This window comes from Durio zibethinus, chromosome 1 (assembly GCF_047325235.1).
Source record: "Durio zibethinus cultivar Kanyao isolate XHJ-2024 chromosome 1, ASM4732523v1, whole genome shotgun sequence".
NCBI lineage: Eukaryota > Viridiplantae > Streptophyta > Magnoliopsida > Malvales > Malvaceae > Durio > Durio zibethinus.
The window spans coordinates 27612878-27635687 of NC_143162.1; the positions used below are offsets into that span (position 1 = coordinate 27612878).

At 33.8% G+C, this 22810-nt stretch overlaps 2 protein-coding genes across 2 annotated transcripts; one reads left to right on the forward strand and one right to left on the reverse strand.

Moving 5' to 3' along the window:
* Positions 1-16976: 16976 nt before the first annotated feature.
* On the reverse strand, positions 16977-18434 carry MFL1 (Mitochondrial substrate carrier family protein). The gene has a single exon (XM_022912276.2). It carries the CDS (start codon positions 18329-18331, stop codon positions 17114-17116), a length of 1218 nt encoding a protein of 405 aa, XP_022768011.2. The 5' UTR covers positions 18332-18434; the 3' UTR covers positions 16977-17113.
* A 680-nt stretch (positions 18435-19114) lies between these two features.
* On the forward strand, positions 19115-21654 carry LOC149520508 (Concanavalin A-like lectin protein kinase family protein). The gene has a single exon (XM_089763266.1). The coding sequence runs from the start codon at positions 19374-19376 to the stop codon at positions 21441-21443; it is 2070 nt and encodes a 689-aa protein (XP_089619392.1). The 5' UTR covers positions 19115-19373; the 3' UTR covers positions 21444-21654.
* The last annotated feature ends 1156 nt before the right edge of the window (positions 21655-22810 follow it).

Here is a 22810-nt window from a genome sequence, read left to right on the forward strand (position 1 = left end):
AAAATAATAATAATAATAATAATAAATATATTTTAAAAAATAATTATTAATTATTAAAAAAAAAGAAAAGAAAGAGAAAACAAGAAAAAGAAAAAAAAACAAAAAATAAAGTGGTTGGTGTACGACGTTATTGCCGCCCTCGACTAGTCACCCTACAGCCTATCTCCACTACCCACTAGCCGCCCACTCTCCTACTCGACCAACCCCCTGTCCAGCCACCAGACCAGACAGTCACCTTACAGCCACCCTGCCACCATATGTTCTTTTTTGAACTTCTTAAAAACCCTAACTTCTTCCCCTTGATTGGCTCTCTCGGACATCCCCTTTTGAAAACCTTTAGACATACTGCCCTCAACACCTTCTTGGACATCTAGACACACAAAAAAAAAACCCTTCAACCCACACCGACCACGAAAATAAAAAAAAAAAAAGACAAACAGTCCTCCCCATAGGGAGGAACCTCAGCGCCGAGGTCCATGTAAAAACAAAGAAAATAGATCAGTTTTAGTCTAAAAAAAAAGAATAAAAAGGCAGAAAACTTCAAGCCCTGATCTACGACGATCGGGGCCATTTCTGACGAAAAGAAAGCCAGATCTGGAAAGAAGGCGTTGAAGAGAGTTGCCTGAATAATTTTTGCATTTTTTGACAATCGAAAACCGTCGATAACGACCGCCGACGGTGACTTAGGCAGCTATTGACGCGGTGGTCCGGCGACCAGACGGCGAGAGAGCTTTGGAGCTTTCCCCTTTTTTTTTTTTTTTTTCTAAAACGCAAAAAGAATAAAAAAAAAATTTTCAGTTATATATAAAAGACTAAGGAGCAAAATGACGTCGTTTTAGGCCAAGGAGGATCCGCGCGTTGACCCGGATCCGACCCAGGATTCGTACAACCTGACTCGTGGACCCATTCTTCCAACAGTTGCTGATCGGTCCAATTGAACAGGTTTGAATCAGACTGAACCGTAGATAGCCAACCTGAATCGCTGAATGAACAGTAGAAACCGGTCAGACCGATCCAGATCAACGTTGACTAGACCGTTGACTTGTCCAGTTCAGGTAAAAAAAATTTTTTTTTTGAATTTTTTATATATTATTATTTTTATTATTTTAAGTATTTTTTTTATATTGATGCATGATAAATTCTTAAATTTGTTAGAATAAATGTTTAATTTTTTTAATAATAATAAAATTGAAAACAAGTAATAATTAAAAATATCTTAAAAATGCTCCAAAAAGATAATTATTATTATTATTTTCCCTGCCTAGATGTTAGAAGGAATAAAAAACATTTTTCTAAGAAAATAATTCCGTCTAGATGTTGAAAAATTATTATTAATAAATTTTCATAAAAAAAATATAAAAAATTTTTAATTAATTTTCAAAAATCATTAAAATCGAACTTGTTTCGAAAATCCGCCTAGATGTTGGAGATTTTTAGAGATGTTCGTATTTTCTTAAAAACGAAACCTTAAACACTAATTTTTAATTTTCAAAATCTTAGGTTTCTAAAACCCCTAAAATCCAAAATCCCTTAAAATCCAAAATCTTAAAATCCAAGATCCTAAAATCCGAAACCCCTAAAATCCTAAACCCCCTAAAATCCAAAATTTCAAACCTTTAAACTCTTAAATCCAAACCCTTAAATCAAAACCTCAAACCTCAAATTTTAAAACCGAAATCCTAAAATCTTCAAACTCTAAAATCAAAACCCTAAACCTTCCATACCTTAAAACCAAACCCTAAAACCCTAAAAACTTAAATCCAAACCTTTAAAATCCGAATCTTCAAAATCTTGAAACCTTAATCTTTAAAACCTCTACTCAAACCCTTACTAAAAACATCCTAAAAATCCTAAGGACATGTGTGAAAATTTCATTTGAAGCAATTTGTTCTCGAATGTCGTTTAGATGATGGGATATTTAAAAAATTTTACTTCGTTAAGTTTTTTCACACGATTTCTTAATTTGCATTAATAATAAGATTAATAAATAAAAAGTATAACAATAAATTGAGATCTTAAATATAAACAGTCGCACATAAGCTCTGCCTAAATATTGGAGAGTCAGGGTGGCTTTATTATACTTAAAAATTTAACTTTTAAATTGCATCTCATCCTACATAACATTCATTGACATACATACATTAGCATGTTATTATCAGTATTTATTTACACTATTCTGTCTCTAATTTTTATTTACTACTTGATGATAAAATATTTTATAATAAAATAGGAATAATACTTTTTTTAAAAAAAAATTGTGATATTTCAAAATAAAATAAAAATAACATTCCGAAAGAAATAATTCTTGGTACTCTGCCTAGATGTTGGAGAGTCACCAATAATTTTTTATAAAGAGTGCTATTTCATTTTAAGGATTGTTATGTTAAATCTTAAGCGAAAAGAGTTATTTTAAATTCTGCCTAGATGTTGAAGAATTTTAAGATAATTCTTTAACTTAAAGATTTTTTCAATATTTCTAAATAAAAATTTTTTGCAAAAATATTTTTTAAAAGGAAGGGAATTAGTATTAAATTTCAAGTCAAAACCATTTTTAGTCAACACCAAAAATAGTGCATAATTAAATGGTACCAATTTATGGGCGTTGTGGGAGTGCTAATCCTTCCCCACACGTAACCGACTCTCGGACCCAACCTGATTTTTCGTAGACCAAAATTTATCTTTTTAATAAACTTTAAACCCATTTTTATAGTTTTATTAAAAAGATAAACTTTTGGATAACCAATCACACCCTAACAAAGATTGATGGTGACTCTCCCTTTTATTTTTCTCAATTTTAAAATACATTTACATCTGACGGTCTCAAAATCGTTCTGACAGCTTGGCGACTCCGCTGGGGACTTGTTTGAGAGTCAGACAAAAATTTTAATTATGCGCTATTGACAATGGTTGGATTTACTTGATTTTATTTGATATTTAATTTAATTTTTTTTATTTTATTTTTCAAAAACATTCATGTTAATAAATAAAATAAATTATGTGTTAGTTATTTCTTCATTTTGATTTTGTTTTTGGTTATGATTTATTCATGTTATTTTGATTAATACATTATCTTGCACACACTTTGCATATTCATTCGCATGCATGAGCTCTATACTCGGGCTTCATCCTTTTTAAGAGGAAGTGAAGTAGCTACGCTCTCGTAAGGTGATAACCTCCGTATTTGCTAGTAAAATACTTCCATTCAGATTGAACCATTTTCGTTAATAACCCATAATGGGTGAAGATTGGAGAACCTTACTAGTCTATAATAGACGATGATGTGAGGAATAGTATGGGAACCTTTAGACATATAAATCCTAACCCAACATATCGTGAGCCATAAGAAGCCTGCCTAGGATAAAGCCATGTCACCTTTTTAGAAAATTACCAAAAATTAGGACATTATACGTTATATCATTTTTTCGTATGGTTATTTCTCTTACTTGTTTGTTTTGAATTCTTGAGTCATTTTATTTTATTATTTTATTTATATATTCTTTGATTGTGTGTATTATATTTGAATATGTGGTATTTATTTTAGGTAACATTTCCAAAGATTAAAGATTTTTCTTAAATTTTTTGTTTATTGACTGAATAAAGACTAATTTTCAAGCCTTATTTATTTTTTTTCCTTCTCAAAACAAAAAATTTCGTATTTTATTTCATCTTTCGCATTTCATACATCATACATGTATCTCATCCAATGCGCATTATAATAGGATAATACGTGCATTCCATCCTATCCATATCAATAGGTAGCACACGTATTTTATTTCATGCACATGCATCCCATGCATTTCTTGATAAGTAGTGCATGCATTCTATCTCGTTACGTATCTTAAGGCAGTGTTTACTTTATTAAGCTAGCACAACACATACATTACGTTTCATACATACATATCTCATACATACAGTAGGTCCGTGTATTTCATACAAGTATGTTGCATTAGTTATAAGAATACATCTCACCATTCATGTAAATATGTCATTGCATTTCATGCATATAGATTCATGAATAATAAGGTCGTATGGAACATACATTGCATTTCATATCCCACTATTCCTGCAATATAACACTATATTCCTTGCATACATATTCATGGTTGACAAAAAATTTTATTTGGGTCTTTGTACATATAAAAATTCAGTGTCATAGGCATATATGCATTTCATGACATTCTTTAGTCATCATATTTATGTGTTCATAAACATACTTTATGTTTCATTGTTTTTGTGATATTCATTCAATAAGGGTAGTAACCTAGAATTTTTGGTCTAAGTCCCGAAATAAAATGTCTGTCTTGGTAGAAATTAGAATGGCAAAAATGAGAGATCAATTGGAAGTAAAGATTAGTGCTTTGGAGTTTAATCAAGAGGAATTATGACTCAAGCTTTGAGAGATAAAATAGCAGATGGCTCAATTGATAGAAATGGTTAAAGGTAGTGATGGAATTGAGTTTGTTCCTCCTCAAGGATCGTTATCACTTTCAATTCCATCAAGTCAAGATCAATCAACTCTTGTTAGTCTTAGCACTTTTTTAGAACAAACTAAGGCATTGGGTGATTTGAACAGTGATCAAAGTTTGGGCGAACTCAAGAGAGGAATGGGTGAACTAGTCACGCAAATGACTAAGCTCAAAAGTTTAATTTTCAATAAGGAGTTGCCTGGCTTCAAACAACCATCACCAACTATCTTGAGTCCTAACCCATACCTAAATCCTTGTTATGACTACTTCCAACCTCCTTTCCAAGCACCTAGAATTAAGCCCCCAAGTGTCATGCAAATTTTAAAAATTTCACACTTGAATTCACATCCTCCACCTCACATTTCACAATCACTTGTTCAACATGCTATCTAATCACTACTTTATCAGCTCAATCTTCAACCCAGAGTTTCTCAATTTACCTCGAGACCAACTATACCAGCGTCTTTTCAGTAAAGCAAACCAACCGTAGGATAGAAAAACTCTAATAACACAAAAAAAAGTCTTTATTGATCCAATACCCATGTCCTACACAGAGTTATACCCGCTGCTTCTAGAGAACTACCTTATTGCTCCTATCCCTGCTGAACATCGCAAATCATCTTTCCCTAAATGGTATAACCCTAATACCCGATGTGAATATCATTTTAGTGTTATGGGCCATTCTCTGAAAGATTGCACAGCTTTGAAACATAGGGTGCAGGGATTGATGAAAGTCAGATATCTGAGTTTGATACCAAGATGAAGCCATTTATTCACGAGAACCCTTTTTTGATCCATACTGAGATAGTAGGTAGTGCTGCAGGTAATAGTAAGGTTGGTTAGGATGATGAATAAAAACTTTTTAAAGCAAATGGTTGTCCTCCCCGATAATCATAGTTAATTGTTTTTGGATTTCTTAGGCGAAACAAGAGGGAGTAAGAATAGGTCTAGCACTTTTTAGCTTCAGCCCTAGAATGGTTCGTGATGTGTAAACTTGGTACTTTTGAGAATGAATGAAAACTTCTTTTAGCCTAAATTTTTATGAATTGATGCCTCTGTCCACTTTTAATAATTGGATGTCTAAAGGAGCCTGTAAAAAAAAATAGTTATGAATATGCCTTCATCGAACTTTTGAGGAAGAATGATTGGGAATATATATAAAAACTTTTCAGACATTGGTGATTTTTGGTTAAATTATAGAAAACGCAATCAAGAGTGGTAGGATTAAGTTAAAAGAGGCGACAGATGTTGAAAAGAAAAGTACATCAAAAAGAATAAAGAAGAGGTGTAAACAGTCATAATGGATGGGCATCTACCTAATTGCTTTATCCCGTACAATCTTTATCCAGCTTATCAACCCCATCACCCTGCCATAAGTAATATCTCTAAAAAATCATATATTTGCCAACCAAGCCAGCATTTGAGCTTTTCAGTAAACTCTCATCCTCAAACGGTCATTTATGATCTTGTTCCTACATTTGAATCCACCACCTGACTAACAAAGAATCGAAAGAGACCAAGAAATGATCAAGAAAAATTATCCATCCCCATTTTTTACTTTTTATCTTTGCTAATAGAAGGTCGATATCTCACTCTGGTGTCTCTAAAAATAACATCAAATCTATCAGCAAGGAGTTATGATCCCAATGACAAGTGTGATTCTCATATGAGGATAATTGACCACTCAACTAAAAAATGTAGACAGTTAAAAGAAAAGGTTACAGATTTTATCAAGAATGGTATTCTGACTCCGAAGGTGAACAATGGAAGTTGTTGACTCTATCCAATTGTCAAATGCGAGAAGTTGAGATGAATAGGGATGTTTCAAGTTTTAAAAATTAGGATATGATGATCTCTTTTTGATTTTTTTTTTATGTATGTATGACATGTGCATTGTGTCTCTAAGAGTTATCTAACTTATTTTGGAAGAATTGAATGTTTTGGATTTTTTTTTTATGAAATTTCTTTTTATACATTTGTTTGAATAAAAAGTCCCACATAAGTAACTTTCAAGATTTCAAAAAAAAAAATAAAAATAAAACAAAACAAAAACAAAAAAAAAAGAGAAAAAGAAGTTTTATTTTGCAATAAATATGGAAGGATTCTTAAAGGAAATGGTGATTACTATTAGGAAAAAACACATCAAATACTTTCACACCTTTTCAAACACTTTTATGACCCTAAATGATTAAACTCATCAACCACAACCTTTCAGGGAATGTGAGTTTGAGTTTAAACCTTAAAGGATCGATAATATTTTCTTGGGCAAAGAACAAAAGAAATTAATTTTGAAAGTTTGTTTTGAATTTTAAAAATCAAATACTCTTTCAAATTTTCAATTGATAATTCAATGTGTGTCAAAATTTTACTATGACCATAGATATAAAAATGCTTGAGCCTTTTTCTTAAATAACCTTTGTTCCATGTCTTAAGGCACATTGAAAAAAAAAAAAATCCCTTTCTACCTAAGACAATTTATTTCATACCTTTATAACTTTTTTCTTTCTTTCACCAAAAAAATGCCAAAAAATTTTTATAGCCTAAATAGCTTTTTTGAACTATGCGATCGATCCTATACGACTTGATCATCATTAAAACCTCGAGTAAAAAAAGATGGGGCATAAAAAAAATAAAATAAAAAAAGAAAAAAAAACAAAAGGGACATATTCAATGATTTGCTCTTCTAGCCAAGTGATCATATTTGAAATGATGAATGGCCATCTTTTTCTATCGTTCTCATGCATAAAAATTATCTATTTGTTACACATTTAAGCCTGTTAAATTTTTGTTCTAAAATAAACCCTAGCTAATGATCATTTTCTACATTGAGGGGCAAAATTAGGATATATTCAAGATCAACTTCAAGAAAAGTATTTGATAATTGAAAGTATCTAACATGCCCTTCGGAGGTGAAAGTCTGGGGTAAAAAGTGAACAAGGCTTCAATTAAAATTTCAAGATTCAAGAAAGTGAACAGCCAAAGTAAAATTAAGTATTTCTAAGGCAAAAGCAAAGAAACCTTAGAAATAAGAATATGAAGCTTCAGTTAGAAAAAAAAACAAGAGAAAAAGAAGAGAAAATATGTACTTTGAAAATGAGAATTCAAGAAAAAAAAAGAGGGTGAATAAAGTTGTTGAAATTAAAGCCAAATGTTTCAAAAAAAAAAAAAAAGGCAAAGGAAGAAAGTTAGAGAATGCTCATCAAGATCCGTGGCCTAATTACCCTGAATAACATATTTTGAGCCTGTTTATCTATTCTTTCAAAACCCCTAACCTTGGCCTATATTACATACCTTAAAAAGTCTATTTTGATCAAATGTTGACACTTGGATTGAATAGCAATGTCTTTGAATTTGTATATACTTATTGAATTCTTCATTGATAGAAAATATAGCTTTAAGGTGAAAACCCTAAAAGGGCAGTTTAGTGCTAAAGTCTTTTTTGAAGCCCCAAAATGAATTTCAAAGTTTCAAGGTTCTATTCGAAATAAAAAAATCTCGATGCAAAGCCTTTTAAAAGGCCAGCGCCCATTAAATACCTTTCTTTTTTTAAAAAAAATAGTCTTGTCCTCTTCCCACATCTTATTTGAAAAGTAATGGCTAGTTTTGACTCACATTGAAGTATCGTATTTTCAATAATAGAAAAGTGTTTTGAGAAAAAATTATCTCTTTTGGAGCCCAAGAAAAATCGTTGCAACCTTCATCGAGCCTTTTCATGAGATATGCCCACCAGTAAAAGGAGTTGAATTATCAATTACCCTCTCATCCATAAGCTTTTCAAATAGTAGTCAACAACTTCCAAGAGATTTGAAAGTCTTGAGTTCTAAATTTTTCATTAATTGCGAAGATACTTTATATAGGGTAATTTTTTATCACTTTTAAAAATTTTCAAGATTATTTAAGCATTTTGTACATAATACTGAGATCATTTTTTGGGTGAAAATGAAAAAATAAAAATTTAAACAAAAATTTTTCAAAAAAAAAGGGGGCCAAGAAGAGTCTTTGTATTTGCATCGCTTGCATATGTATCACAAGAAAGAGATTCATATTTGCATCACTTGCATTGGCATTTGTATAAGACATTTGCATTCACACCATAAGAAGAATTTGCATTTGCATCATGGCATCTGCATCCTAAGAAAATGTATTTGTAGGGGCATCTACATGAAAAGGACATTGTCATTTGCTTTGTGAAAAAGTCAAATGTATCAAGCATTTGCATTCTTACGTTGGCATTGACATTTGCATCGACATTTCCATTAGTATCATTTGATGAGAATAGACATTTGTATCATGTTTGCATTATCAATTTTGTAAGTATTAAAAATAAAAAAGAAAAAAAAAACATGTTTTTAATGTTTTAAAGTCTCTGTCTAAGAGGAACCGTTCTCAATCAAGATTTCAAAGCCTCTGTTTTAGAGGAACTTTTTTCAAAAAAAATTTTGAAGCTTTTGTTTAGAGGGAACCTTCTTCAGAAAAGACCTTTAGAGTCTAAAAAATCTTTGATCAGGCGAAAGCCATGATTAAAAAGATTTTCAAAATTTTAAAGTTTCATTGCCTCTAATTATGAGGAGCATTCAAAGATTTTGAGATCTGTAATACCTCCGAGCATAATTTTGATTCGCGATGTTATCCCGATCGATTTCTTATTTTTTGACTTACGGTGTTATCTCGATCAACTCCTTATATTTTAACTTGCGGTATTATCTCAGTCGATTCTATAAGACCTTCGGACATGATTTTTAAGACCTTCGGACATAATTTCGATTCGCGGTGTTATCCCAATCGATTCTTTATCTTTCAACTATGATGTTATTCCAGTTGATTCTGTAAGACCTTCGGGCATGATTTCTAAGACCTTTGGGCATAATTTTGATTCGTGGTGTTATCCCGATCGATTCTTTATCTTTCAACTGCGGTGTTATCTCAATTGATTCTGTAAAACCTTCGGGCATGATTTCAAGACCTCTGGACATAATCTCGATTCGCGGTGTTATCTCAATCAATTTTTTATTTTTTAACTTGTAGTGTTATCTCAGTCGATTTTATAAGACCTCCGAGTATAATTTTGATTCGCAGTGTTATCCCGATCTATTTCTTATCTTTCGACTGTGGTGTTATCCTAATCGATTTTGTAAGACTTTCGGACATGATTTCTAAGACCTCCGGACATAATTTTGAATCGTGGTGTTATCTCGATCGATTCTTTATATTTCGACTTGCGATGTTATTCCAGTCGATTCTATAAGACCTCCGGACATGATTTTTAAGACCTCTGGGCATAATTTTGATTTGTGGTGTTATTCCGATCGATTCTTTATCTTTTGACTGCGATGTTATCCTAGTTAATTTTGTAATACCTCCGGACATGATTTCTAAGACCTTTAGGTATAATTTAGATTCGCAGTGTTATCCTGATCAATTTCTTATCTTTCGATTTACGATATTATCCCAATTGATTCTGTAAGATCTCCGGGCATGATTTCTAAGACCTTCGAGCATAATTTCGATTCGCGTTATTATCTCGATCGATTCCTTATTTTTTGACTTGCAATGTTATCCCAGTCGATTCTGTAAGACTTTCGGGCATAATTTTGATTTGCGATGTTATCCCGATCGATTTCTTATCTTTCGACTTATGATGTTATCTTGATCAATTTTGTAAGACCTTCGGGTATGATTTTTAAGACCTCCGGGCATAATTTCGATTCGTTGTGTTATCCCGATGGATTCTTTATCTTTCGACTTGTGGTGTTATCCCAGTCGATTCTGTAAGACCTCCGAACATGATTTCTAAGACCTTCGGGCATAATTTCAATTCGCGATGTTGTCTCGATCAATTCTTTATTTTTGATTTGTGGTGTTATCCCAATCAATTCTGTAAGACCTCCGGACATGATTTCTAAGACCTCTGGGCATAATTTGGATTCGCGGTGTTATCCCGATCGATTTTTTATCTTTCAACTTATGGTGTTATCCCAGTCGATTCTGTAAGACCTTCGGGCATGATTCTATAAGACCTCCGGGCATAATTTCGATTCGCAATGTTATCCCGATCGATTCTTTATCTTTTCGACTTATGGTATTATCCTAATCGATTCTGTAAGACCTCTGGGTATTATTTTTAAGATCTTCGAGCATAATTTCGACTCGCGGTGACCCAGGCGACTAGCGACGCGTTGGTTCGGCAACCGGACTGCGAGACAGCTCTGGAGCTCTCTTTTTTTTTTTTGAAACGACAAAAAGAATGAAATTTTTTTTTTCAGTTATATATAAAAGACTAAGGAGCAAAACGACGTCGTTTTAGGCCAATGAGGATCCGCGCGTTGACTCGAATCCAACCCGAGATTCCGCAACCTGACTCGTAGACCCGTTCTTCTAACAGCTGCTGATCGGTCCAATTGAACCGGTTTGAATCGGATCGAACTGTAGATCGTCAACCCGAATCACTGACTGAATGGCAGAACCGGTCAGACCGGTCCAGACTAGCGTTGACCGGACCGTTGACCGGTCTGGTTCAGGTAAAATTTTTTTTTTTAATTTTCTAATTTTTTATATGTCATTATTTTTGTTATTTTAAGTATTTTTTTATATTAATGCATGATAAATTCTTAAATTTGTTAGAATAAATGTTTAATTTTTTTAATAATAATAAAATTGAAAACAAGTAATAATTAAAAATATATTAAAAATGCTCCAAAAAATAATTATTATTATTTTTCTTGCCTAGATATTGGAGGGAATAAAAAATATTTTTCTAAAGAATAATTCCGCATAGATGTTGATAAATTATTATTAATAAATTTTCATAAAAAAATATAAGAAAATTTTAATTAATTTTCAAAAATTATTAAAATCGAACTTGCTTCGAAAATCCGCCTAGATGTTGAGGATTTTTAGAGATGTTCGTATTTTCTTAAAAACAAAATCTTAAACACTAATTTTTAATTTTCAAAATCTTAGGTTTCTAAAACCCCTAAAATTCAAAATCCCCTAAAATCTAAAATCTAAAATCTTAAAATCCAAAATCTTAAAATCCGAAACCCCTAAAATCCAAAATCCCTTAAATCCAAACCCTTAAAATTCGAAACCCCTAAAATGCTAAACCCCCTAAAATCTGAAATTTCAAACCTTTAAACTCTTAAATCCAAACCCTTAAATTAAAACCCTAAACCTCAAATTTTAAAACCGAAACCCTAAAATCTTCAAACTCTAAAATTAAAACCCTAAACCTTCCATACCTTAAAACCAAACCCTAAAACTTTAAAAACTTAAATCCAAACCCTTAAAATCTGAATCTTCAAAATCTTGAAACCTTAACCTTTAAAACCTCTACTCAAACCCTTACTCAAAACATCCTAAAAATCTGAAGGACACGTGTGAAAATTTCATTTGAAGCAATTTGTTCCCGAATGTCGCCTAGATGATGGGTATTTAAAAAATTTTACTTCGTTAAGTCTTTTCACATGATTCCTTAATTCGCATTAATAATAAGATTAATAAATAAAAAGTATAAGAGTAAATTGGATCTTAAATATAAACAGTCGCATCTAAGCTCTGCCTAGATGTTAAAAAGTCGGTGACCTCATTATACTTAAAAATCCAACTTTTAAATTGCATCTCATCCTATATAATATTCATTGGCATACATACGTTAGCATGTTATTATCAATATTTATTTGCACTATTCTGTCTTTAATTTTTATTTACTACTTGGTGATAAAATATTTTATAATAAAAAAATAATAATACTTTTTTTTTAAAAAAATTGTGATATTACAAAATAAAATAAAAATAACATTCCGAAAGAAATAATTTTTGGTACTCTGCCTAGATGTTGGAGAGTCACCAATAATTTTCTATAAAGAGTGCTATTTCATTTTAAGGATTGTTTGTTAAATCTTAAGCTTAGTTATTTTAAATTCTGCCTAGATGTTGGAGAATTTTAAGATAATTCTTTAACTTAAAGATTTTCTCAATATTTCTAAATAAAAATTGTAGCAAAAATATTTTTTAAAACGAAAGAAATTAATATTAAATTTCAAGTCAAAATCATTTTTATTCAACACCGAAAATAGCGTATAATTAAATGGTACCAATTTATGGGCGTTGTAGGGGTGCTAATCCTTCCCCACAGTTAATCGACTCCCGGACACAACCCTGATTTTTCGTAAACCAAAATTTATATTTTTAATAAATTTTAAACCCGTTTTTATAGTTTTATTAAAAAGATAAATTTTTGGGTGGTCAATCATATCCTAACAAAGATTGGTGGCAACTCTCCATTTTATTTTTTTCGATTTTAAAATATATTTACATCTGATGATCTCAAAACCGTTACGACATGGTGCAAACCTTTTATGATGGTAACAATTTAGTTGAAAGAATAGCGTAAGGCAAATTTGGGCATGAATTCTGAATAAATGCATGAAATACTGTAAGAAGCTAGAGAGAGTGAAAATGTCGTGGCCCTTAGAGAGATTATTTACGATAGGAAAAAAAGAGATAAGTTGGTATGACATGCAAAATTTTAGAAAATCACTTTCTAGGGGTGAGACTACAGCATGAAGAGTAAAAAGGTATCTGACATCAAATATTTCACAAAGGAAATCATACTAAGTGGGGATTACATTGTAGCATGAAGAATAAGAAGAAGCAGGGATCTAACATCAAAGCATAAATCATAAAGGGCATTTTATAATAGGAAGAATTCAACTGAGCTAGGCGTCCTTTGGTTTGCCAATGTAGAGCCAAATGTTGTTGGTTAAAAAGATCCGCTATAACCTCTTTTTGATTTATAAGCTTTATCAGAGTTGCACGATGGCTCTATGTATTAAAGCGTTATACCGTAGTTATAGAGACCCTCTCAGCCTTTGAGGATTTACAATTATGCATTACCACTCAGTATTATTCATAGTCCAAACCAAAATTACTTTTCAAAATTAACCTCATTTTCAACAGCAGAAGTTTAGTAATTAACATTACTTCAATTTCAATGATGCCCTTTTGCTTCACTTTATAGTTCAGATTATATTCATCCTAAATAGACTACTATGTAAGCAAATCATTGCGATAAAACATTGGCACAAAATAGAACAACTGAACTTTTAAAACACGTAAATTTCTACTTCCATGTACAATAAAAGAAATCTTAAGCATAATAAAAGAACTTATTCATGCCTCTTCCTCCAATTCTCGATAAATATGCAGTTGGCCATCCTAAATAGACTTTTGGATTGTTTTACATCGGAATAAATATGACCATCAACATAAAGAATCTCATCTCCATGGATATTTAGGGGGAATTCTCAACCATCTGAGCACTTTCCCCAGATTACAAACTTTTTGTAGAAGAAATAAAAGATGGACATATAAAAAAACCCAAATCAAGTGAGCAGAATCGCAATTTCTTCTTTCGGGCACACTGCAAGGCAAACAGAAAAAGATATTCTAAGTTTAAATCTTTGGTTCGGGTGCCACAAGAACATTGCCATTAGACACTCGGAAAGTTCATATATCATGGGGGTGTAAGTTCTTAGCATTCTCATATTTTTAGTTACTTGAAAACTTGAAAACTATGGGATAAAAAAGTTGCCAGCAATTATGATATCTTGAATCAAACATTCTTGAAAACTTTTTAATTTCTCATTCATGAAAATTGAAAAAACTTATGGGGAGGAATTCTTCTTTAAAATCACAATGGAGCGGAGAAACAAATAACAGAGCATAAGCTTCTCAACACATCATATAACGGACTACGAATTAAAAAATTACCTTTTTCAGCATACTTTCTTATACTTTCTTTTTTTCATGTTTCAACTCCCTTCAAGAATGCCTTTGTTAACGTTTTTGCAAGTCATCTGATCCATCAAAATTAATAAATGGTGTTAAAAGGCCACTATAGCTAGCAAATTCAACACAAACCACTTCCCATGATCTTCAAAATCATCCTGAACATAAAAACATAAATGAGCAACCATTAAAAGAGCAAAAGATTAAAACTTTGCTAAATTGCTTGTGGATTTTGAATCATTAGTGTACTTCACCCACCCAACACTTGGACTTAGCGTGCAAGTCTCTCTGCAAATTTAGGACTGCAGAAAACATTGTCCAATTTGCGTGACATAGGTCAGATATAGGCAGCAGTTGACGGTAATAATAACGGTGAATTTTCGGGGAAGATTTTGGGAAATCTAAAATGGTGGAATGGAAGAGCAATGGGAGGGAGTCACATAGTAAAATTTCAATCCATTTGGGTGGACGAAAGTGGAGTTTTTTGGTGTTTGAAGTCGTGGTTTTGGGTTTCGATTGAAGCTTTTATGAGTCGTTTTGAAAAATCCAACTGGATAGATGTGAAGAGGGAACTGAGAGGAGCTTGAATTTAAATTTTGAAGAAAATCTATCGTCAGCAAACGAGAGGCGACGGCGAAGGAAAGGCTGCTGTTTTCTTTCAAGATAGTTGTGAGAGAGTGAGCGAATTCAGGAACAGAAGATGTGATAAGGTGAAATGAATAAAATTAAATGTATGGATTTCCAAAATAAAACCAACAACTCATTGTTATTCAAGACAGGAGCAGACCAATCATTGGTTTTAAAAAATGTTGTTCAATTTTATAATTCCCAACGACTTTTTGTTACTTGAACATACTTTGCTTTGCTGCGTAGCAAACTTGTCGCGGTTCCTCCATTGCCATGCAGGATTTGTGGTCTCCCTGACTTTTCGAGCCTTCTCAATAGCCAATAGGCAATTGTCCCCCGAAATCAAATCCTCACGCTTCCCATTTACCATGCTGGGAGCGTGTGTTATTACTTCCAGGGTCGAATAGAATTTTCACCCCTTATCCACCCATTTCATCACTCTCACATGCACCTAAAACCCCAAAATCTCCTCCAAAGAATCACTTTCATTTGCCTTAACCTCCATCTATCTCCACAAAAAGGGAATTACATATTTCCCAAAAGAACGATAGGGCATTACATATTTTACCAACTGAAATCTTGCAAACATGCCTTCCATAAATTGTACAGATGCAAAACAGACCAGTTATGCGCTTCATAGAATATCTCTCTGTTGCTCTGAATCCTAGAGTGTGCATCATATGCTATTCTATTTCACAAATTCTACAATTCCACAACAGCTAGTTCCTGGCTCAATCATTTCTAGGGAAAGTAAAAAGCTAGGGGTGCAAGTCTATCTCAATCCCAAAACCTCTGTTGCAAGCAGAGCACAACCCATTCATACATGTGTACAAGCCTTCTTTCTATATTCCGAAAGCCACTGAACGCCTGGAACCTAAATAATGATATTTTGGGAGCAATGCAGTTTGCCTTTTGTCACGCCGTACTTACTGAAAGAAAGCAGGCTTTAGTCGTATACAGAACAAACTATCTATTAAGCTTATGTTCAGGCCATGACTCCTCTCCATTCCCATATTTGATCACCATTCAAATGAAATTTTCAAGTCAACTTCATCCAATGAATACCAAAAGCAACAGCCATCTGACACATGAGAAATAATGAAACTGAACTCATACAGAGACTTAAAGAAACCATTTTCTCCCATTTATCATCCAACAGCATGGAAATATTTGCAAAGAGAATCAAATCCATAGAGTTTCTATAGAGATAAATTACGTGATATCGGCCAACACCAGAGAGAATTACTTTCGTTCATGCATGTACTCATATAAATATAAATTAAATTGTCATTTTCTAGCATCAGAAACAAGTTGATGATTTTTCACTCATCGTGCAATAGGCAAATAATCTAGCAGGACAACAGTAAAGTTCTACAAATACGCAAGTACCTTGCTTTCATACTTTGCAACAAACTTGACAGCCAAAGTAAGATAAAAAAACAATTGTAGCTAATGTTAGTTTCTAAACCTAAAAACACAATAAGAACTAGTTATTGTGGGTTGATTCTATAAGCACTCTCCAGGCATAACTTGACAGGGAAATTTTATAGAGGAAAAACAACAACAAATTGCATTCATCTCAAACAGAATAACAAACCATAATCAATCATGTGTCTTAAACCGATACGACCCATTTATCTCCACCCTTCTTAGACCAGAAACCTCTACCCATGATGGAAATGGACGACAACTTGTGAAGTGTACAGTTGCCTTTTAATAAAAAGAATCTACATTACAGACGGCAGCACTATTAATCACTGTGTATGGATTCACTAAAAGAATCGCATGCCACTAATTCATACAAGATTGATCTAAACGACCAGAAAAAGAAAGACCAGAAAAGTGCCATTACTACCTAGTCGACTTGGAAGTCTTAGAAACTTGAAACTATTACTTTAAATGGTCCATATTCTTTAAGTGAAGACTCCAAATGTGCATGGAGTAGTAGAGATAGTACTGAGTACTAGAACCAGAAAGTAATATTCAGCATATTTAATCTGAGGTAATTTGAAAAAAGAAGGTTCTTCATGCATTGGTGCATTAATCAAACTTATTTTACGCTGGCAATATATTATTAGTTGGAAAAAATGAACATTTAATCAATAAACAACCTGTGTATACCAAATATATGATAAAGTAGTGCCAAAAATCAGTTTGTTTGAACTACTCTCAATGGAAACAAATTTAACAAAATAGAGAAAATGATTAGCATTATCACCAATAACTATAAATCATGCCGATGCAACATTAATTTCAGACAGCTCCTTCTCTTTGTGCTTCAAATACTGATGCAAAATTGTAAGCCTAGCAGTCTCAAATGCAAAATACCCCAAAGCAGAAAAACAAGCACTATGAACAACTCTAGGCCCCATTCCCCGAGTCAAACCAATCCAACCTTCTTCCTTAAAAATCTGCTTCACCGTTGCATTAACCCCACTATACATGGCAGCAGCAACTTTATCCCCATGAACCTGAGTCATCAACCTTGTTTTCACCACATCAAGTGGAGTTGTCAAAGAAGCTGAAATTGCACCAGCCAAAGCACCACAACAAACACTCTGAATTGGCTCCAAATAAGTCTGCTGTGTCTTACTCAAAACCGCAGCTTTTAAGTACTCAAAAGAGGAATAACTTAACACCCCAGCAGGCAAATTCCTCAACAACGTAGCTGAGTAACCAGCATAAAGACCCAAAATCCCATCTTTTTCTAAAATTTTCAACAAGACTTCCCACGATCTTCCTTTCGCACCAGCTTGCATTCTTTGAGTAATCAATTCTCTAGGTACCATTATAGCTGATGAAATAATGTTTCCCATTGCACCAGCAGTTGGAGGAATAAGCAAAGCTGGATACTCCAATTTGGACAAAATGGACTTCCCAAACTCACATGTACCAAAATAAACAGCTGAAGAAGCAGTGGATCCTACAATAACAGCTGAAACTCCACTGTAAAATCCTAGAATACCTTTTGTCTGGAATGTTTTAACTATTGCGTCGAAAGTGTTGGCGTATATCTCTGAGGCACCCTTGGTCTGCATTTTGGTTTTGATGGTATCCAGTGGGTGAAGGCACACGTAAGTAAATGCACCAGCAATTCCACCACCACCTGCACCAATAAGAGCTCTTTCGAAAACGGATAAGTTTTTCATTAGGGTATGCACTTTGGGGCTGTTTCTGGATGTGGGTTCTAGCCATTTGGGGAATTTGAGAAATTTGGTGGGTTCTACGGAATTGGGTTTCGGCCAATTTGATTTAGGATCTGCGGAAATGGAGGTTGAGGCAAAGGAGAGGTTATGTTGGGAAGGTTTGAGGGGTTTTTGAGTGTTTTGTGTGGAGGAGATGAGAGGGGTGAAATGGGTGAAAAGGTGAGGGAAGTCGGTGGTTATTGGCAGATGGTGATTTGGGTCAGGAGAAGGGAGACCCAAAGATGCAGAGAGTCTCGCCTCCATTGCTAGAACTTTGCGTGTTTTTGCCGTTTCTGTCACCACTTCTCTTTTAACCACTCATTGAATGGATGGTCAAAACGATGTTGTTTCATTGGTAGGAACACCAATACCTATGATGTCGTTTAGCCATGCCTATTTTATTTTATTTTATTTTCCTTCTTCGCCGCCGTCACGATGGTAGAGTTTCCGTTCCATTACCACAAAATTTTAAGTTTGTAGAGAGATTTGATTGGACCTGGAAGTAACAGTCTACCAAAGAAATGACCTTTATTCGCCTGTTTGCTTCTGGTTTGGATGAGCTAGAAACCCAGCCTTGGGTGAGAGACACAAAACTGCACTACATTGTAGCAATGAAAACAGGACATTTGTCTCAAGTAGAATGTGGACTAACAGCATAAGATTTTTTTTTTCTTTATGCTTTGGCATAACATATAACATCAATCGATTATTAATGAAAATTTTATATGTGTACCTAAAAACTTTAAGAAAAAGAAAGAAATACATTTGTGTCGTTATTTTACTTCATTTTGGTTTTTCTATTTAGGTTTTTTTTATGGTCTTAAAAGTATTTGGACGAGAAAATGCAATTTATTTTATTCTTATTAAACTTTCCATTTTTTCTTGTTTACTTTTTTTTTCTCCCCAAAACAACAAATAATCTCTGTAACTTCACAAATCTTTTAGATTAGATTCACTCAGAAGGGAAAAAAAAGATGGCAAATGAAAAGAGAAAAGCAAAATCTAAGAAACTTTAGTGTGGGCAGAAAGAGGAGGCAGAGCTCAAAGTTTCGAGGCAATCCGGGTTCATCGCCCCCCAAAGCCTCTCTTCTTTCCCTCACTCTTGGCTCTCTATCCTGGACTCTAATTGGTTAACGCTCTAGATAAACACGATTCATCAACAAAAACATTGGAGATGGCAGATCAAACAAGCAAGAAATTGTCTTTTTGTTTCTACTTTATTCCAAGATTTTCACAGTAAAACCTCTGTTTCTCTCAAGAACTATCTATCTCTTTCCTAGTAACTTTCATTTCCACAACGTAGACAATGCAACTTTCTTGTCTATTTGTCTTCTGGGTCCATCTCTTTTTCCTCTCAAACTTCACATTTCCTTCAATTTCTCTTCTTGTCTTGCAACCAAAAAATATCACCCTCTATGGTAGCGCTTTCTTTAGAAACAATGGCATTAGTCTTACTCAAGAAACCAGCTGCCTGCCATCTTCTTCTCCTTCTGCCATTGGAAGAGCTCTCTACGTCTACCCCATTCGTTTTCTTGATCTCAAAAGCAAAGCCACTGCATCTTTCTCTAGCCGTTTCTCTTTTTCCATCATCCGTAACCCCGTATGTCCTTTTGGAGATGGCATCGTTTTCTTGATCACTTCCAATGCTGATTCTTTCAGCTTCTCCAATGGCCACATGGGACTTCCACAGCTTGACTTATACTCTCAAGATTCTTACTTTGCTGTGGAGTTTGATACGAGCTTTAATCCTTCAGTTCGTGACGTCAACGGTAATCACATTGGGGTTGATGTTAACACGGTTGTTTCTTTAGATTCAGTTGATGTTGTGTCAAAAGGGGTTGATCTTAAAAGTGGGAAACAGATAACAGCCTGGATTGAGTATAGGGATTCAGCCAAGCTGATTCAGATATGGGTTAGTTATTCATCAACTAAGCCTCCAAGTCCTGTTCTTGTTTCCCAAATTGACCTTTCCAACCAATTCAAGGAATATATGCATGTTGGTTTCTCTGCTTCTAACGGACAAGGTTCTGCAATGCACATTGTTGAACATTGGCGGTTCAAAACATTCAACACTTACCGGCCTTCTGTGAATCCAATGGATGCATTTGAAGAAGGGTATTGCTTCATGTGCTCTCCAGAGGATCCATCTAACAGTAGACCTCATGTGTACGGTCCTCATAGGAGAAGTCACAAGATTGGGAACATGGCTGTTGTATTGGGATGCTTAACTTTATCGCTTGTCCTTGTAACAGCAATTTCATTCATTTATTTCTTTGTGGTGAGGAAGAAGAGGGGTGTTGACAGAAGAAGCAAAAGAGAAAAAACTAGAGTTCCAATGAATAATGTACCAACAAGATGGACACTTGCGGAGATAAAATCAGCTACAATGGGGTTTCATAGGAACAGAATTGTTGGTGAAGGTGCTTCAGCAGTTGTTTATAAAGGGTCTGTTCCTTCTGGTGGAGCTGTGGCAGTGAAGCGGTTTGATCAGTCCAACCGAAAAGCATTCACTAATAATCCTTTTACCACAGAGTTTGCCACTATGGCGGGTTGCTTAAAGCACAGGAACTTGGTTCAGCTTCAAGGGTGGTGCTGTGAGGGATCTGAGTTGATCCTGGTCTATGAGTACTTGCCCAATGGAAGCCTTGACAGACTCCTTCATAGAAACTCAGATTCATCAACTTTCCTCTCTTGGAGCTTAAGATTAAAGGTAGTTCTAGGGGTTGCTTCTGCTCTTACATTTCTACATGAAGAATGTGAAAGACAAATAATCCATAGAGATGTGAAAACTTGCAACATAATGCTTGACGATGAATTCAATGCCAAGCTTGGGGATTTTGGTTTAGCGGAAGTCTATGAACATAGTTGCGCTTCAAGAGAAGCTACAATACCAGCTGGGACGATAGGATATCTCGCACCTGAGTATGTTTATTGTGGTGTTCCAACTGTGAAAACGGACGTTTACGGCTTTGGCGTGGTTGTACTAGAGGTTGCTACAGGAAAGAGGCCTGTGGATGAAAATGGAGCTGTGTTAGTTGACTGGGTTTGGGACCTATGGGTTAAAAAAGAACTAATTGAGGCTGCCGATTCTAGACTGTCCGGAAGGTACAATATTCTAGAGATGGAGAGGATGCTCATGGTGGGACTTTGTTGTGTGCACCCGAACCATGAGAAGAGACCAACAGTGAAGGAAGCTGCTAGGATTCTCAGAGGTGAAGCAGCACTTCCACTTTTGCCATCAATGAGACCAACAGTGACGCTCAGGTCTAATTTCTTTGCAGATTGTGAAGATACTTTGAACTTCGGTGGAGATAACAGTCCTGGAGGTGATGATGCTGGATGGTTGACACCCAGGAGCCATTTTAGCAAGGCCTAGCTCAGAAAACTACATGAAGGTGTATGCAAGAAATAAATTGTGCCTTGTATAAGAAATATCTGAAGCTTTATATTTTGACTAAGACTTTTCATTTTCTCTTCTATTTTCACCGTTTTAGGTTTTGTAATATTGTGATGATTTTATAATCTAAGATGTTGTTAGGGTTTGCTTGTTTGAGATGTTACCAGTATATAGGGGGGGCATCCCAGGAAAATGGTATAGTATACTTGTATTTCATATGGAATTGAGTGGATTCTAGTTTTTCTTTTCTAGAGAAGAAGCTATCGAATTGTGTCATTGCCGGCTGGAACTATACTTAAGGTAGCATTTGGTATATTTTTAAGATCAGCTCACTCATCTAGTTATCATTGTAATAAGATCATTAAAGTAATTTGACCACAAGTGACATTAAATTAATATGTTTGATACAATATTATAAATCACTAATGATTTTAAATTACTTTGATTAATATTATATAAAAAAAATCATATAGTACAAAATATCTAAAATAATATTAAAAAAAATATTTAATATTTATTAAATCAACAATTTATAAAATATTTTAATGTTATTAAATAAATTTATTATTTTTTAATCAATATACATCTATAATGTAAGACTTTTTTAGAATAAATGATTAAAAAATCTGGTTTTTTAAATTTTTAGTGGTTAATTTCTTTGGGTAATATTAATTATATTTTTTGTGAGGGTAAATTAGTTAAAAAATAAAACTGAAAATTACTTTTCATGAAGATAAAACTTTTTCATCTTTTAAGTTGAAAATCAGATGACTTCTCAAGACAATGATTTTATCACTCTAGTGATTTAAAATCATTCTAAATTACTAGCAAATAAAGTGATGTAATTAGTAAGTACATATCATCATAGTTTTTAAACGGATCATCCCATCCCAAACACCCTCTAAAAGCTTTTTTTTTCTAATTCTGCTTATTCCTCTTTCAAGTCCCCAGAAATTAGACCCATCTAGCTGACTGTTTTCAGCTTGAAACCTTTCCAGAAAAAGTGTATATGCACTTGTAGAGAAAGATATTTTCAGAATTCCTGAAGTTTCTCTATTCTTTCGTTCTATCATTTGCTATCCACTACAGAGTTTCATTTTCCTTAATGGTCCACTCTATTTCATAGATGCATGAGCTCATTATCAATAGAGAACACAACCATCTCACTTCCACAGGATGAGCTCTTAAAAAGAGTTCTTATTGCAACCTCATGCAGCAGAATGAAAATACTCGTTAGTTGTTTCATCAATCTACTTGTCTTACCTTTGGAGTCTTCTGTCACTGCTTTCACTTCATTTTTTTCGACCTATATGTGCTCCTGAAAAACCTCCAGCCATTAAGTTATT

Bases quoted from the DNA above. Each gene is read 5' to 3' on its own strand.
- MFL1 (XM_022912276.2), bottom strand. From the start codon at position 18,331: ATGGAGGCGAGACTCTCTGCATCTTTGGGTCTCCCTTCTCCTGACCCA.
- LOC149520508 (XM_089763266.1), top strand. From the start codon at position 19,374: ATGCAACTTTCTTGTCTATTTGTCTTCTGGGTCCATCTCTTTTTCCTC.